We start from the raw sequence: 18187 nt of genomic DNA on the forward strand, positions 1-18187 counted from the left end.
AGACCAGCGCCCTCCGAACGAGCTGGGCCGTCGGCCCGGGTTTATCCTGTGGAAAGGATGCCCTGTTTCCCAAACCACATACCAAATACACAGAAACGGGATGCTGGGGGGAGAAATATTCTACAGTTAAGGATTAGGGGGAAAAAAAAAATCAAGATATACCTTCAGGAAATAGACTGAATCAAAAATGCAAAGTGAGCAAGAAATTCTTGCACAGAGTTGCTGAAAAGGATTCTTGACACCCAAGCACTCCTCCTTGGATTGCTAGGATTTCAGTGGTTCTGCTACAGCTGTAAACACTTAATTACATTTTCAAATATTTTACCTTGGTGCTTGCAGCAAAGAGGTATCAGCTTGAACTCCGTGGGCCAGCTGACGAGGAGAGAAAGGGTGATGAGAACAGGAGACCAAGAGCTCACATAGCCTGATTCTAACTCCTAGGTCCCTCAAAATAGACTTCTAAGTAAATGATTTCTGACTCCAACATACGCTCAAATGCAAGGGCATGAAGCAAACAGCATTTCTGAAGTGACTGCTGCTAGGAAATGCACAAGCTCTTATCAGACTTGAAGCCAGTTTACAGAGCTCCACAGCGTTCCCCTGTCACTATTTATCTTACTAGCAAACTCACAGCAGCAAGATGGAACTCACAAATATCCGAAGCACAATAAACATTCTATGACTCAAGGAATCTTGGTCTCACGAATACACAAAAGATATAATGGAGAGTAGCCTTCTGCTTGTTCAGGTTGGTGATCATTTACACTCAAGTTTTCTGAAGAAAGGTGAAAACAAAAAGAGAACTTGACAGCAAAGTCTGATATTAATCTTCAGGAGGGCAGGGGACAGCTCTTGAGTGCAGAATTCAGGTCATCTGGCTTGCTGACAACACAGAAAACCCAGCAAGTTACTTGGGCTGAGGCACAGGCTGATTTTTCCTGGCATTTGTATTGCTCCTCTAACTTGAATTATCTCTTCTCTGCTAAATGCAGTAACCACTGAAGTGCTCCTTCCAAAAATACAGCCCCCCTGAGCATTGGCACCGTTACCACTGCTCTCTAGGCAACTATGTCACACTTGAGAAGGTGGAAGGAAGAAAAACACCTATCGGTTGTCAAGGAAGACACCCTGGGCCAAGCCTGGGCCTGGCTGGCAACAAAATCTGCAGCAGTTTTCAAGCAGATCGGTCGGAAGATGATCACAAGTATCAGTTCAGAGGGGTGACATGTAAGAGGACGGGAACTCTGCTTTTTCACAGGCACCTCCCTAAGTCCATGGCTACAGGATCCTGGCAAAAACAGATGCATGTAAAGAGGTGCAAAATAAGTCCATATATAGGATTACAATAGCTCCAAAACAGACTGAGACAAGCAAGCTGCACATTTCCTTGCAGAATGGGAACAACCGCAGATGCCTGTGAGACTGAGATCAGTTAGGGAACAGTGTGTCTAACAACCTACATCATAGTTACAATCTTGAACCTATGACCCGATGAAGCTGGGATCCAGCATCCACTGTTCATCAGGAAAAGAAGAACTGGTGAAACAGGGAATTGGTGAAGAGCAAGATACTAACAGCATCCGAGTTAACAGCCCTGTTCAGGAATGACTGCATGTATTGTAGACTAGTCTAATCCCCAAGTCCAGATACACATTTTACAACATCATTTGGTTCTTAATCTTTAATGTTTTTCTTCTTGGGTTCTCCTGGAGTTGTCACAGAACTTTAGGATAGCATTGCACTAAGAAATCAGGAAAATGGGCTGTAGATTTTAGGACCAACTCAAATGCACTTAGGGGCAACTCAAACAGATGAAGTGGGTGACAACAGACACTTTCACTCGAGAAAAACAAAAACATTTAATCACAGATGAAAACAAGTGGTTACCACTCTAACAAAGTGCAGAAATAGCAAGTCATATTTATTTTCTTCCATTTATTGGCACTTATTTGAAAAATAGTATAAATATTCAACAGAAAAGAGTCGAGTTAACCCACACACTATTGATGCATCTTTTTTTTAAAAGGTCAGAACAGATGAGGAGGTTCATTCTTAACAAATAAGCAAGATTAAAAATATATATATAATCAGTCTTGTCCTCACCATGAAACAGTGAACACAAAGCAGGTCTTTGGCGCATATCTGGCATTGCAAAAATGAACTGTGTCATCATAAAAGGCAAATAGACATTAAACACAAGTTTGTCCATTTGCCACAAGCATGAAGGGCAGTTTGAAAAACAATTTTAAAAAAGTCTACAGCATGGAAGTGACTGTTATAATAATTTAAGAGAAATAAAAGCAGAAGTAAACCACATCATATTTTACTTGAACTGAATAAAACTATTAAATAGATTCTGTTTTATTTCTCTATTAAGGATATGCTGAAACTGGTCATTGGTCCTCAGGTCACCAGGACTGTACATTCTATGCATTTTCCATTTCTACCTTTGATAGCTGCTCTTAATCAAAGCTTTATCCATGTCAGTTCAGAACAGGCTTCTCTTCCACTTCAGGAAGCTTCTATTTATTTTTTTCCTCACTTTATTATACATTACAAAGTTTTAGTGTTTAAAAATAAACATTTTGCTTCATTATCAACCACACAGAAGAGACCACATAGTACGAATGTGTGCACACATGCAGACGAGGCCCCAGCTGGAGGGGAGTTAAACTGCATGACAGGAGCCAACCACCAACACGAGGTTGCCACTGGAAAATGGGAAGCAGCTGCCTTTGGTAGCGTGCAGATTTTCCCTCCTGTCTCCGGAATTTCAGGGTGGAGGATCAGGATGCCTCATCCCACTGACTTTTCAAATACAGTACAAGAACCCATATCAGGTTACCAAATTCTAGGCTTCTGATCATAATTTGAAGCTCATTTCAGCAGAAATAACTTGATGTCATTACACGGAGGAAGTGACATGAAGAGATTAAACACTGCAAGAATCTGCAGTTAAGTGTTCACATCTGATCATTTCAGCCTGTACAAAAGCATTCAAGGCCCCACACTTTTTCTCTAACAGAAGTCATACATGAAGACAAATGCTGTCTGTTAAAATAATGCACTTCTGAAGCACTAAGTACTAAAATCTCAGGATTTAGTGTATTGTTGCAAACATCCATACTATTTCCCCCTATTAAAGACCTTTAATAAAGCATCTAGCCCTCTAATACATCATCTAATGGGGAAAACCAACCAAAAAGGTCCCCCAAACCCCAAAGAATGTTCCAGACCAAATTTGGATTTAATCATAACAGCACTCATGACCATAAATAAAATCCAATATATAAAAATACGACAATTCACCAACTTGTGCTTTTCATACCTAATTGTAACACAGAACTGATTAACAGCCAGAAAACATAATCATTCCACCCCCCCCCCCACCCAAATATTCTCACTTTCATTTCAAGAACAAAAAAATAAATATCTAATACTCAGGGAATAAAAACATAAATTATAAAGATGCTTCATTGGTTTCAGATGGAGGACAAACATGAAAGTTACCTGTTACAACAGCAGCACCACTATGTGTTAGTGAAGATCCTGTTGGCTGTTAAAAAGCCAAGTCTTCTACAAGCAGAATGTATGTATAATATTTGTAACTTACACTAATGAGACAATATCCCTTGCAAATCAGCTTGTATACTGATGTCAGCATCAAATATGTTTGCAATTCAAATGCTTACTGTATTTTAGTAAATGTCATACAAATTACTAGAAACGTGAATTCTTCCTCAAGGAACTATTCTGAAAGTTTTCTAGAAATAATGACATTTCTGGAAGTTCCTATGAGGAACAATCACAAAGAACACAGTCACACACAACAAAGTCTTATTGATTTCCAGATGTTTCTTAGTGTCCATCAAGCAGACTTATCTTTCTTAATTAATGGGCAACTTAGCTGTAAGATCGACTGGTAAAAATGGAGATCTGGAGTCTGAAAGTGAGACTGGAGAGTCCGTGTTGGTGCCAGCCTCAGCTGGTGAGTCACAGGAGGAGCCTGCACTGCTTCTATTGTCCTCAAGACCATGCGGCGACAGACTACAAACAAAGCGATAACAACATATGAGAAATGAGATGAATTTAGTTTTTCCGAAGCATTTCCAATACTACATTCCTTTCACTATAAAACCATTCTAAAATAAGTGGGTATATCTGAACAAACAGTAAGCCCTACAATTTGAAATAAATTGGTAATAATATTCTTTACAGATACTTCTAAACAGACAGATAACATTCTGTAAGTTTCTCCCTCAGGTAGCCCAGAAATTGCCTACAGACTGAATACATCATGCAGACTCTGGAAATTCTAGAATTGTAGTGAATGTTGTTGCCTGTTTATTGTAATACTTTCAGTACTTCAAGCTCCCTTCTTCTAGGGGTCCCAGCCTAGAATCCGTACACACCAGCTGCCTCTTTTCTGAGGAGGCTCAGAGATAAACCATAAGAATTTCTTGTACCACTCACTGCTTATTTCATAGGACACAGAGGACTATAACTGTAGGTGCTGATCGTATTTAAGTGTTGTTGAAAATTATCTTCTAAACCAAGATGCAGGGGAAAAAAAAAAGAGTATGTTTTCAAAGTATATTTAATACATCCATTTTACTATCACCATTGCAACGGGCTAAAAGCTTACACACAGCTACTTGCCCTAGCTGGGAGGCAGAAAGGATAAACATACTGTAAATAGCTCTGGCTTGATAACTTTGTGTGTGCACCCTCTGTGTGATTATCCTCTTGACTAAAACATTAAAGCAAAATCCCTCACTTTTTTAAGTCATTACAATTTTGTACAGAGTACTTTTTATCTCATCCCAGCAGGGAGGGTCAGACATGGACTCATTTTCCCACGTGACTAAGAGCAAAAAGCATAAAAACACCCCAACACAGAGCACAAACACTCACATTTGATTGCAGCTAGCAACTAGACTCCAAAAAAGAAAGCTAGTGGTGTGGTATATTTTCCTAAATATGCTTGACACAAAAAAAACATAATCAGAAGATTGTCAGCACCGGAAATTTTGAATTGTAGTGAATGTTACTGCCTATTTACTGTAATACTTTCATTGCTTCAAAATGTCTGTGTCAATAACAAAACAAAATCTTAAAACGTTCTCATTGCTAGATGATTTTATATATAAATATACATATATACTTTCATCATCACAGCTTTTGATTAATTTCATGCAACAGTGCAGTATTTACCATCCCCCAAGTTCTGTCTGATGAGAAACTTCAGGGATAAGCATGCTGGTAGATCCTTGGAATAATCTTTTTGGATGATCTTCCATCTCTGTTACACCTTGAAAGGGATGATAAAGACCATAACTATTTCTCATTTATGCTAAATCTATTTTCAGTGTATTTTCACAGAGCAAGCTAAATAAGGGTTCAAGCTTATTACAGTCTATTGAGTCTACTGTACCTTTTCTTTTTATTGACCCAAGAACACTTGGTCGAATGCAATTTATAGGGCTGTGACTTCTCCTGCTAAAAGAAGACAGACGCTACACTGATGTATCATCATTAACATAGGGAGCCCCAAAACAAATAAAGAACCAAAAGTTGTTAAGATAAACTACTAAAAGGCAAATGCTAAAATCTTAGGCATTAAAAGAGCCTATTTCAAAAAAAAAATCTTTTTTTTTGGAGACAAAGAAACATACACCTTAAAGAAGTCGTATTATTTCACAACTAGGCGAAATAGTTGAAAAGCTCAAATCTAGGTATTGACTATATCCCAGCTGACAGTCTACACCTAATTGAACTTGAACAAGCCAAAGTTCAGCACTGCGTTCACCCCACTCAAACAATATTAAGTACAACTGAAGCCAGAATGCCTAAGAATCCCCTAAATCAATATTCTCTTATAATTCAAATATTTAATGTGTGATTAAAGGGCACCAGACTACACTGCAAAATCAGAGCATGAAATGGAGCCCAGTTTCTAATGTTAAGATATATAAATTTTAAAAAATTATTGGGCTGTTGTAAAATCTGGAGTTTAAATTACAAAGCAGTATTTGTGATCAGAAATCAATTTTTAATTATGGATACAATAAATTTTGCATTTTTAAAACCGTATTGTGAACAAGCTCTGCCAATTTCCTATTATTAAGGTACTTACCTTGAAAATCGCCTTGTTGGACTTGGGCTAGGACTTGGAGGCAATCCACTACAACTCACCAAACTTTGCAAAGATGGTGAAAAACATTGCTGAGAGCAAAACAGTTGGAGTTATTTATGTATAAAAATCGTATTACACCCATACAGTAACAACAGTGCCTAACTACAGGTAAACAACAACCCTCTGTCAATTTAAAGCAATCAGCCAATTTGACTGAACCTATTGATACACCGCTTGTAGTTAAGAAAAAGAAAAAAAATCCAGAAAAATTTGAACAGGTTTTATTTTTATGCAGAATATATGCAGGTCAACAAGCATTTATTTTGCCATAGTCCGATTAAAAAAACTAGGGCATAAAAATAAAATGTATGCCTCCTCTTACTCTAAGGGAAGGCAAATAAAGAATATTAGCAACAGGTTAACAGAACACAGAAATTCACATCCACGACATGTGCAACTGCTAGCTGGTTTTTGCTGTTTCTGGATTCTAGATTTTTTTGTTTGTTCTACTATCTAGTTTCTTGATTGCAGTCGAAGTACAAAGGAGAATGCAGATTCTTCCGCTGTCAATTTGGTTTAATTTATTTAGCATAATTCCAGGTAAAAACTTTATTACATTCTGCTTACCTTCCCTATTCCTCTGGTAGGTGAAGGAGCTGGAGAAACCGGCACAAAGTCTACTTGCTTTGGTGATGACAACTTTTCAAAATCATTGTCACTCTGTAAGTAGCACATATAATAATCTTACAAGCAGATATTTTAGTGTTTTTTTTTAATATAAAAAATGACTGTTTTGTTTGGAATAAAGACTCCAAAGTTATCCTCACTCATATTTATCTTGTTTTATGTACACATTTATGAGTACATATAGTATGGGTAATAAGAAGAGCCTTAAACATTATTTGCTGAGTATCAGAAAATGGCAGAAAGTTTGGACAGATGCATTTTTTTTTTAAATATCATCCCAGTAAATCCAAAAATATATCCTTGAGCAACTGAGCTTTATGCCTGGTTAGTATGAAACATTGCTGATCAAAAGCAGCATCATATTAATTTCATCATTTCTAGATCAAATTACACAGGAAAATGTTGATATTAAAGTTTCTAGTGTCCTAATACTGATAAGAAAAATTAAACCATGACTGCATTACCAGGCTCAAGCTCTCCTCCCACGACTGGCTCATCTGCATTGCTACTTGCACTTCTCTATAAAGAAGAAAAGAAATGTATTGTCCCAGGCCCATGAAAGATTTTATTAAATATACTAAGTATACTCTGTCTTAAGGCTTACCTTTCATGTACTGTTTCTCTGTTCATCAAATTCATTCCTTCTTCCTAAGAGAGATTAGCAGGCGAAAAATAAAGACTTCAAAAAATAAACAGAAAAATTTGCTACAACAAATCAGAAAAAAATTACCTTCAGTTCACTCAGGTATTGAGTCAATATCATAGAATCATGGAATCGTAGAATTCCAGAATGCTGAAGGTTGGAAGGGACCTCTAGGGATCATCCAGTCCAACCCCTGCACACGCAGGGTCACCTAGAGCACGTGGCACAGGGCTGTGTCCAAGCGGGTTTGGAGATCTCCAGAGAAGGAGACTCCACAACCTCTCTGGGCAGCCTGTTCCAGGGCTCTGGCACCCTCACTGGGAAGAAATTTTTCCTTAAGTTCCTGTGGAACTTTTGGTGTTTCAGTTTGTGGCCATTTCCTCTAGTTCTGTCGGTGGCCACCAGTGAGAAGAGGCCGGCCCCATCCTCCTCACGGCCTCCCTTGAGGTACTTCTAGACACTGCTCAGGTCCCCTCTCAGCCTTCTCTTCTCCAGCTGAACAGCCCCAGCTCCCTCAGCCTCTCCTCATAGGGCAGATGTTCCAGGCCCCTGATCATCCTCGTAGCCCTGCGCTGGCCTCTCTCCAGCAGCTCCACATCCCTCTTGTCCTGTGGAGCCCAGAACTGAACACAATACTCCAGATGTGGCCTCACCAGGGCTGAGCAGAGGGGCAGGATCCCCTCCCTCGACCTGCTGGAGATGCTCTTCTTAACGCATAATATAATCCAACTACCTTAAGTAATAACAAGCTTAAGTCCTTATTACATGAAGGCAAACAGGGTAGAAAAAGGAAAGACATACACTGTCACATAAGAAGTATTGCTTATGGGATGTGGTTATTTCTCAAGCAGCTTTTTCATTTTCATCACTGTTCAAGATACAGTTACAAAACTGAGCAATAACACGACCAAAGCTTCTATGTATTTGCTCGAGCTCTTCCCCTCCACTCATGCTGCAATAGCACAAATACAGTGACCTGGATAATAAAATTATACAGATGAAAAATAGTCCAGCCAGAAGTCTCAGCTATTTTTTAGTCCTGTTACCTCCTTATCCAGTTCATTTTCTGGCCGCACAAATTCTTGTGTGAACACAAGGAAAGGTTTTGAACTTATGCTGGCACTGCACCCAAAAGCTTTGCAAAACTTGGTTTGGCTTCCTTACAAAAATGTTTAAGATTTGTCTTCTCTTTCTGCTCCAATCATCTTCTCACTGTAAGATCATCTTATTTTTACAAATTTGGAACTCTGAAAATGGACACAACCTTTACTTTTGAAAGCACCTGGAAGGGATAGACTGTTACAGACCCTGCACTACTGTTTCAAAGCAAAATCAATAGTTATTTGAAGGCCATTGTACATCAACGGGAAATGAAAACAGATATAAGCAACTAAAATTTCAAAAAAATAAAAAAATGAACATGTGCATACCTGTTTGATTTGATGCAGACGGCTGCTAGGAATACGAACAGGAGATGATGGCACAAACTGCAAAATAAAGTCACATACAATTGAAATGTCCTTAAAAAACAAAGGAGAAAGGAAGGAAAAGTGTTAGGGTATCAGTACAAATCTAAAATATTATCCCAATCTCAAAAAAGAATCTCCCCAATGAAAGTCAACTTTTACAAGATATGCAGAGCATAGGGACTATATTAAGTATTTTTAAAAAACATGGTATTATGCATTTCCACATTACATGGGTTTGCATGCTCAGAGATGCTAATAGTGATCACTCTGTCTTTCTTTTCAGCTCCAGCTTATTAAAAATCAGTCTTTTTTATAGAAAAAGTTGACTTTTAACTAGCACACTGCCACCCTTAATAGATATGGCTGCCTAAGTATTTAATTTGTTTTTAAATAGTCCAGAAGGCTACCCAATATAATACAACAATGCAAAATATTTTGCCAACTTATAAAAAAAGTTATGGAAAGTTATCACAGATCATTAACATGTCATATCCAGAATTCTGCCTGTGATTTTTTTTATATTTATAAATTTGTATATAAAAATTATATATACTTCCACACATATATACAGCCTTTCTCTTTCAAAAAATATTAGCCTCACACACGTATATAGTATCTAATGCTCTGTCAGGCCTTAGTCATCATACTGTATATTACTACAAGCTGGCAGATACAACATTTTCTTTAACTATTTATGTCCACTTTACAACAGCTTTACTGTTACACGGAGCTTCTAAAAATCCTGTGCACTTGGTGGAAATTCCTCCAAACAGCAACAGCCAATACATACCTTCAGTTGAGCTTGATTTGCACGTTAAAAAGGGCTCTGGACAATAGCATATTCCTGCTCATTCATTCACTCTATGACCACCCAGAAATGCGTTTGTTAACTTCTTGTGTTTTAAAGCTATAACCCACTTACTCTAAGATTTAATGTTAATAAAATATATATGACACTGCTGGGGCTCAGTGCAAGGTAAAGAAGAGACAACAGCAGCTGCGCATTCCTCTATAGGATCTAATGTATATTTGGCTAAATCTACGAATTCCAAGGATCCTACAGCCTGTCTCAAGTCATGATCCTTGTTTTGACAAGGCTCCAAAATGCTTTTCCCTGCTACTAGTCCTTTAATTTAATTCTTGAAAATAAATTATCAGAAGCCTCAGCAGCTTTTAAAGGATACCTGCTAAAGTGGATTAAACTCATTTGTTAGAAACTATCCTACTCTAATACCAGGTGTTTAAGAGAGCACAAGCTTAACAGAAGACATGAGAAACTACCAGAACATGGGAGGGTGCTTCTCTTCCCCCTGCGCTGTCAGATAGGTGCAGTAACTTTCTCACTGAGGGGAAAGCTCCACAAATGCCAGCTCGACTGCAGAGCCCAAGGAAGGAGCCACCTGCCCCCTAAGCCTTGTCATTCCCCTCCCTGCACTGCCCTCTGGCTTCTGCCAACACAGGCATTTCTGGGGCCACAGGGACCGTAACGCGAAACTTGTTCAGCCTTTAAAAAAAAAAAAAGAAAGAAAGAAAAAAGAAATAAACCAACCAACTACTTCTGCTGAAACAGTAGCTGAGCATCTAACCACAGCCTCAAATGCTCTAAGAAAGCCATTTACTCAATAAATGCCACTGGTAACTTCTGAGAGGAAATAAACACTGAATAAGTGAATGCAGTTGAGCCTTCCTTGGCAGTTAAATTTACTATGAAAAACCTGCAGATTTAGACATAGTTGGAATGGCAGAGCTGCTCCTGAAATCATGACAAAAGAGCTGCAGCCTGGGACTCGGAGAAGTAAGTCAAAAAAGTAAAAGAATATTTTAGAATTTAGCTGAGTAGTTGGGACACAACAGTCCTGAAGATGGAGCTAGAACATGGCCTTCAGTTACCACCAAAGCATTATCAGCTCCCATTACTCCCTTAAGAGTTAACACAACGAATTAGAGCAACAGAAATACTAGTCACTATTTACTAAATGTTACTATTTTTTTCATCATTTAATATAGCACAAAACATTAGCTGTATTCATAATACTAAGTTAACAATTTTCAGTCACTTACTGAACTTTTTCTCCCTCCTTATTGCAGTTACACTGCAATAAAACTTTTTTATTACAAGAAAGGCAGTATTTTTTCAGTGTTGAAGCATTATACTTTTAGATTAGTAGTAAAAAACAAACAAACAAACCAGCAAAAAGCAGTTTGAAAGCTGTAATAACTCCATTTCAACAGAAATTGGAAACACGAATGTTTCTGAGACATGGAATCATTCATTCTCTAAGTCTCAAGACCTATGTTACCCCAGTCAGTTAGACGATTCTAACTGTTTATTTTGCATGAAGATAAGACAAGTTAAAATCAGAATATCACTTTTTTATTATTATTTTTTATTTAAGTATCAGAGATCATTATCTCTCCAGTTACTGAACAACGGTACATCTTACGTAATTAGTTTTCATTGCAAAATATCTTTCTTATTCCATGTTAGAGCATCTGCTTGCATTTTATAAACAAAATTATGATCAGAACGAAATATAAGTGCTCGCCAAGGCTCAGTGGTCTGTAAATAACATTTCACTATAGCTACAGCCTATTAATGTCACAGTCTAAAGGCTTGTTTCTGAAAGCACACAGTATTAGTTTCACAGCCTTAGTTTACAGCCTTGCACTAGTTTCATCCCTTTTTTTTTTTTTTTTTTTTTTTTTAAATCCTGTTTGTGCACTTCTGCTTTGGATTTAATGTGGTTGGTCTAATTGTTTTCTTACCAGACTATGACGATTCATAACTGTGGTACTGTTCCTGCGGGTTCGCAAAACGTTAGCCTGGAACACCTGTGAATTATCACTGTGAAAAGAAAGACTTGTCAAATGCAAGGGCCATTTCCTCCCCATCAAAAATACTTCTTAACATAATCTCAGTTTCTAATTCTGAGACAGCGAGCATTTCAAGGCAAAGCATCTGAGACATCAACAAATGTCTCTTACCCCAAGTCCCAGCTACTTCACTTTAATGATGCTGATTAATTATACTGAGTTGTTAGAGTAACTGCACAATTGTCAAAACTGATCATTTCTGGGGGAATTTGCTTAGTCTGGAATGGCTACACACTGCCTATTGCTTCAAACAAGTCATTTAATATAACACATTTGGAAACAGCATATAATCAGTAATTGAAAGCAGCTTCAAGGCCAATAGAATTAAAAATACAATACTTCAATAAATGTGGTTAAGAACATGTAGTAAGATATGAATTATTTTTTCTTAAGCAGAGGCTTAACTAAACATACTGCAAATATAGTTTAAAAGTCCTAAGGCATTTGACCACAGCCACATCCCTAATTGGGTAGGAAAACATCCATTTAAAATAACATTATTTGAATATAACATGCTCTTTTTTTCTCAAGGAAACATTGAGTTCCATTGATTCCTAAAGTCAGTCATCATCCTGTCATCACTGCTATTACCAATGGCTATTATCAGCCATTGATCTGCACTTAATAAACAAGATTATAGAAATCAATTTTTATGGCTGTTGGAACTAAAATTCAGAGCCACAATCCTGCACTCTCTGTGCCTAAAAATTATTGAGAATCTTCACAGGCACCCATATCAAAATGTTAAGAACATAATGAGATCCAAAGCATAAAAAGCCACTGGGTTCTATCTTGGTCTCAAACACCAGCCTCAGGAGAACAAAAGCAATACACAAAATGCTAATTCTTAAAACTAACCTGACCCATAGCATTACCTTGTTCTAAAGGCTAATAGACAAACTAAATTGCCTTAAGTGTACTTTAAAGACACATGAAAGAGAATCTTGCAGTTTAAAAAGCTCCAGTTAGCAATTTACAGCTAGATAAAAGGTAATGAGAAAGTTTTCTTCAGAAATAAAAAGCCAGTATCAGCCAATATCAAAACTCATCTAAAATAGCTCTAGCTGCTATTACAAGCACGGTGTTTTTCACCAAGATGAATGCATTGCCCCTTTTTTTCCAGAATGTCAAGTACAAATGCACAGACATCACTCAACTTCAAAAAAGTTTCGGGTTGTATCTACAAGAGACCAAACAGCTGTGATTTGATAGGAGCCAGACCAAAGAAACTGAGGGCTCCGTGGTCTGATGCTGAGAGACCAGATTTAATGGCTGAGGCCAATAGTTACAGCTTCTTTCTAGGACATATGTACTTATACATAAACACACAGCTTAAACGGTATGTCCTGAAATCTGGGCTTTGAGCAGAGAAAACAGGTTTGAAAGATTCCCTAATCCTTTATTGTAGGACAAGTCTAATACTCAGTACTCACTGGAAAAGAAAAGAGGGAGAGTAAAAATCCTGCAAGTGTCCTTACCTTCCAGCTCCTGTGCAACACCACCAGACCTGGCCAGATCTCAAACTCCCTTTTGACAGAAAAGTCTTATGCTTCCCATTAAAAACCATTTGGATTTAGCATGAAAACAGGAATTGAAATTTCTGTGAAAGGTAAATTCCACAATCTACAATACTTCACCTAAAAACGCTCTCTGGTTCCAAGAAACCCATTCCCAAGGGTTCTTATTAAATCTGTTAATAAAGAAACCAAGAGAATATGGAGTGGCAGAATAGAAAAAGAAAGTTGTGCAAGAGCAGAAGCTTTTGTTTCCGTTTACCTACAGAGCCATTCCAGGAAAAAAATGAAGTTTCTTGCCAAGAGCTGCAACCTTTCAAAGAGTTGGAAAATTCCTAAGTAACAAGCAAACCACTGCAAACACCTGAAATTAGTTTAATGGGATCCTGTTTGATTGCATTAACACCTGCTATACGCACAGTTTCAAGGTAAGAGCTGAGCCTTACTGTTCTCCCTGCTCAGAGCCCAGACATGGGCTTTTATATTTTGTTTACAGCATGGTTATAGGATGCTTAAAAAAACCACAGCAAACAAACAAAAACAAACCCTTAAGGAACTCACTGCTTATAAGAAAAACATTATAGGGCTGAGGAGGTGATGAAAAATATGTAGTTGAGACATAGGCATTTTAATTTACCTCCTTGGAAATATCCCTGCTGAACAGCTACTATATACAGTAGTTCTATACTACAGAGAAATAAATATATAGCTGTTTAATTATAGCGACATAAATATAAAATGCAAACATGCTTACTTAAGTTTAAATCATTATAAAAGAGGCAAGAATTAATGTTTTCTTTGAAATAATACCCATTTGGGAAGAAAGGATTTATGAGATTTATTAATGAGTTGATATACAGTTCCTTATAGAAACTTTTTTTTAAAAAAAAAAAAAAGTACTCATCATGTATCCTAGGGAATTTTTCAAAATCCCTCCCTTTATGCATGCCCACACTGCGGTAGGCATGCTGCAGGTAGCATCACACCAACCACCTTGGAGGTGGATGTTGGTCCAGCAGGGCTGCCAGCAGACGTGGAGGCCCCTCCCGACTTCACAGCGACGCAGACGAGGCAGAACGAGGATTCCCGGGGTCTGCGCTCACCTGAACGCAGAGCTTGCACAGTGCAGGCCCAGCCACGAGCCCTCCTGCCAGCCCTGGCCTGGGGCTGCCGCCATCCCGCTGCCATCGGCGGGAGCGCTGGATCGGGGCCACAGCGCAGGCGTCCACCCAGCACCAGCACCAGCTGTCACCAAGCTGAATGCAACACCCCGGCCACGCTCTTTCCTCCGGCTATTACATGTTCCCCGCTAAAACCAGGATCATCCTGAACCGTTCACGGAATAAGTGACATGCTGCTTTACACAGAAAAGGGCAACTTTGGTGTCTTTCAGGGCACCATCCAGGGATGCTCCTCATGGGATTGAGAATATTTATGGATCTTTACAAAAGTTACTGAATGTTCTTTGACAGAAGTAAACCACCACAGAATTCACAGAGAAATGCTGCTCCGTCTGTAATTACGGCCTCGACGCAGCCGCTCTGCGCGGTCAGACCCCGCCTCGGCCGGGCAACGAGCGAGCGGAGCGGGACGAGAGCGAAGCGCCCGGGGGCAGCGGTCCCGCCGCAGGCCGGGCCCGCCGCTCGGGACCCCCCTCACCTGAGCCCGTGGATGAGGGGGGCGCTGTTGGAGCGCCTCAGGCCGCCGCCGTCGCCCGGCGCCGCCGCGCTGCCCGCCGGCAGCTCCAGGTCCAGCTCCATTTTCTCCTGAGCCATCGCCGCGCTGCCGGCCCCGGCTCCTGCCGCCACGCCGCGACGCCCATTCACTGCCGCCGCCCGCAGCGGCTCCTCATGCCGCCGCCGCTCGCCCGGCGCAGCGCGGCGCGGCCGCCCCTACAGGCCCCGCGGGCGGCGCCGCAGGCAGCGTCCGGGGCCGCGGCGGGCGCGCCGAGCGGGGCGGCCCCAGCAGCGCCCCATGCCGGGGGCGGCCCCTTCCCACAGCCGCTGCCGCCGAGCGCCCGCCGAGCTCCCGCGCGCGCCGCCGCCGCCGCCGCCGGAGGGGAGCGACGCCCCGGGCCGCGCACCCACCGCGCATGCGCCGCGGGGAGCCCCGGCGCGGCGGCCCGAGCCGGCGCTGCGCGTGCGCAGAGCGGCTCCGCGGCTGAGGCGGCGCCGGGCGACGCTCCGGACCGCGGGGCTGGCGACCGGCCCGGCACCCACAGGGAGCCCCGCGAACCGCTGCGTGCGTTGGCCATTGAATAGGAAGCGCATTTCTACATACTATTTCTGGAATTTTGACTTCCTCTAGGCTTGATTTTTGCAGGGTTTTTTTTTGGTTAATAATTTATTTTATTGCGGTATTTACTCATGTTTCGTGAGTACTCATGAATTAAATAAACTACTTAGATAGTGGTGTCTCCATTTGTAGAGAGAGACTTAAGGAGAAGAGGGGAGAATTATTTTTTTCCTTCCAAATTATACTTCAAACTAAGCTCTGCTTGTATTAGTCATATGAAATTCGGATGTAAATGTTGCAGATGTCTAAAAATATGTTTATAACTGCTCTCTTGCTAAGTGCTAAATTGCTGACATTTAAATATCCACAGCTAAGCAGTTAATACTGTGCCAGGATGAATGAAGCCATTGACAGTTCTCGGCAGTACGGCTGGTGGTTGTCCGCAGGCTCAGGCGTCTTAACATCAGTTTACAGTTTAGGTGAGTATTCCAGGCAGCCTTCCAGAACAAAAATAACTGCAGAATAAAAGGTAGATTATAGAAAGTTTTATCTTCCAGGCCATGGCTGTTCATGCCCACCAGTTGCTTTGCATCACTTTGCTCATCCATCTTCCCCCCTTTTATTTCTCCACTCTGAATCTTCCTCCTTCACCCATATCCTCCTAGGGCTCTGTTTAACATATTCTCTCCTTTCCCAATCTTTGTTCCTGTGGCTATTTGCACAGTTTCCCTCACACAGCTTTTTGGGTTTGATTTCCTCATTTTCATCTTTCACCTCATTCTGTTCCCTAGCACAGCTCTCCTATTCCCCGTTCTCTGCCTCGTTAGCCTTCCAGCTCCTAGCGTGGATCCCTAGGGCCTTGGACAGTCACCCTGACATTCCCTCCTTGCTCTTCTATATAAATATATATATATACACACAAATTTCTACCCGGTTCTAGTAACCTCCCAGTCAGATAACAAGCTGATGTGGTGATGTCTGGCTCTGTGAAATTTGCATCCATGGAGCTGGTGTTTTCTGTGCTCTCAGCCACATTTTGGATCCTGTTGGCTTCTTTCTAAGGGGAACCTGAAGCTTTTTGCTGTCTGTGACAAGGACACAATACAGTAGCTCTGCAATAATAATAAATACCAAAATCCACATAATAGCTTGGTTGATATAGCTGTATTTTGCAGGTGGCTTTTGCATTAATGACGCCACCATCAATTCCCCTCAGGGCTAGCTGTTTTGCTAGGTACTGTCAATTGAATTGCCTCTTGGCTCGTGTCCAGCTGCCGTATGAAATGCTTGTGCTGAAATATTTAACAAAGAGAATGGTGCAAGTTCTGTATTAAAAATCAGAGTGCAAGGATGCTGTTGCTTTCAGTAAATAGATGGCAGTACAATGTGATTAACACTTTTTTTTTTTTGCTCTTGCAGTGCCAGATCCCAGTTCTTCCCACAAATCAAGCTTGTCATAATTAGTGAAAAAACAAAATTAAGTTGTGTAGTATTTACCTTGTTTGTCTTTGAAGGGGATGGGAATTCTGTATCATCCCACAGGAAGATGGGATGGGAAGATGGGACTGGCTACAATAGATGATTGTGTAAACAGTGACACTAGACTATAAAAGGTTTTCCTTCTGCAGTAATGCAAGTTTGAGTTTTGTCTCCAGGTTTTTTGATATGAATGGAAAATTTATTCTGAGAAAAAGTCTAACTTTTTTAAATGTAATCTATGCAGACCTGTTAAGAGGTCCCAGATACAAAGATCTATATTAATATTATCAGTATAGTGCCAGAAATGTAAGCATAAACAAAAACAAGCAGTTAATGACAAATATAGAAAGTGGGACATGGAAAAAGGGAACAATCTGATCGTGGAAGCAATGGAGCTTGCTCACATTAGCTTTGATTAACAAAAACAGGGCAAACAGGTCCCGTAACAAACAGCAAAGTTGTATATGCAGCGGTTTGTTCAGTTACCTATGATAGTTTAAATGATCATGTATAAATGAAGAGAATAATTTGTTCAGCAATGTTCTTAAAAAAGCTGAAGGGGTGAAAAACTCTTCCGATTTAGCTGCTTCTATGGCTAGCGCCGTAGGACAACTATTGCACTTTCGCTGAAGAGGATGTAAAACTTTTGAAATCTCTCACTGTTAAAGATCCTGAAGAGCCCTGGATGAAAAAGACAAATATGTAAATTATAACTGTTATTGTAGAAAGGCATTGATACGTTAAAAATTAGTAAGCACAAAATTACAAACTTACATACTTTGATCAAGTGAAATGGATTCCAAAGGTTGCCCCAAGAGTGCAGTTGCGAACTGGCATCGTGTGTTTCCATGAACTTTATGCCAGATTTCTGTTAGGTCAATTAAAAAAAAAATGGGCGCGTATTTCAGCAGCAAAATAACACTTGGGAACAGCGGAGAAAAACGCTGGAAAGGGCAGTAGGACTGAGGGGAGAGCGTCCGAAGCGCCCACGCGTGACGCGGGCCCCGCGGGACTCGAACCCGCGGCCCCACGCAGGCCCCGCCCCGCGCGCCCGCGCCTCGCCGCTCATTGTCCCGTTTCAAAAGCACGCCCTGCGGCGCCAGCCAATCAGCGCGCCCCGCGCGTCCCGGCGCTCGCGGGGCCTGCGCCG

At 40.6% G+C, this 18187-nt stretch overlaps 1 protein-coding gene across 2 annotated transcripts; it reads right to left on the bottom strand.

The window, feature by feature from the left end:
• Positions 1–2089: 2089 nt before the first annotated feature.
• On the bottom strand, positions 2090–15234 carry LOC104575816 (P2R1A-PPP2R2A-interacting phosphatase regulator 1). Of its 2 annotated transcripts, none has more exons than XM_088538493.1 (10): positions 14983–15234; positions 11702–11780; positions 8897–8953; positions 7428–7471; positions 7288–7342; positions 6764–6856; positions 6137–6225; positions 5435–5496; positions 5215–5311; positions 2090–4047 (listed from the first exon to the last, which is right to left on the bottom strand). In XM_088538493.1, exons 1-10 carry the CDS (start codon positions 15096–15098, stop codon positions 3888–3890), a joined length of 852 nt encoding a protein of 283 aa, XP_088394619.1. In that variant the 5' UTR covers positions 15099–15234; the 3' UTR covers positions 2090–3887. The 2 variants fall into 2 exon arrangements, with proteins under 2 accessions (XP_088394619.1, XP_088394618.1); XM_088538492.1 differs by having other exon boundaries at positions 5435–5499.
• Positions 15235–18187: the final 2953 nt, after the last annotated feature.

Source organism: Tinamus guttatus, unplaced genomic scaffold (genome assembly GCF_059628265.1).
Source record: "Tinamus guttatus ecotype Peru unplaced genomic scaffold, ASM5962826v1 Tinamus_guttatus_pri_ptg001087l, whole genome shotgun sequence".
Classification (NCBI taxonomy): Eukaryota; Metazoa; Chordata; class Aves; order Tinamiformes; family Tinamidae; genus Tinamus; species Tinamus guttatus.

What these genes read in the sequence shown, in the direction of transcription:
- LOC104575816 (XM_088538492.1), bottom strand. Translation starts at nt 15,098, where the DNA reads ATGGCTCAGGAGAAAATGGAGCTGGACCTGGAGCTGCCGGCGGGCAGC. An exon ending in TTATGAATCGTCATAGTCTG is followed by an intron (nt 8,954 to 11,701) that starts GTAAGAAAACAA and finishes TTTATTTTGCAG; the next exon opens with TTTGTGCCATCATCTCCTGT. An exon ending in CCAACAAGGCGATTTTCAAG is followed by an intron (nt 5,500 to 6,136) that starts GTAAGTACCTTA and finishes GTCTTCTTTTAG; the next exon opens with CAGGAGAAGTCACAGCCCTA.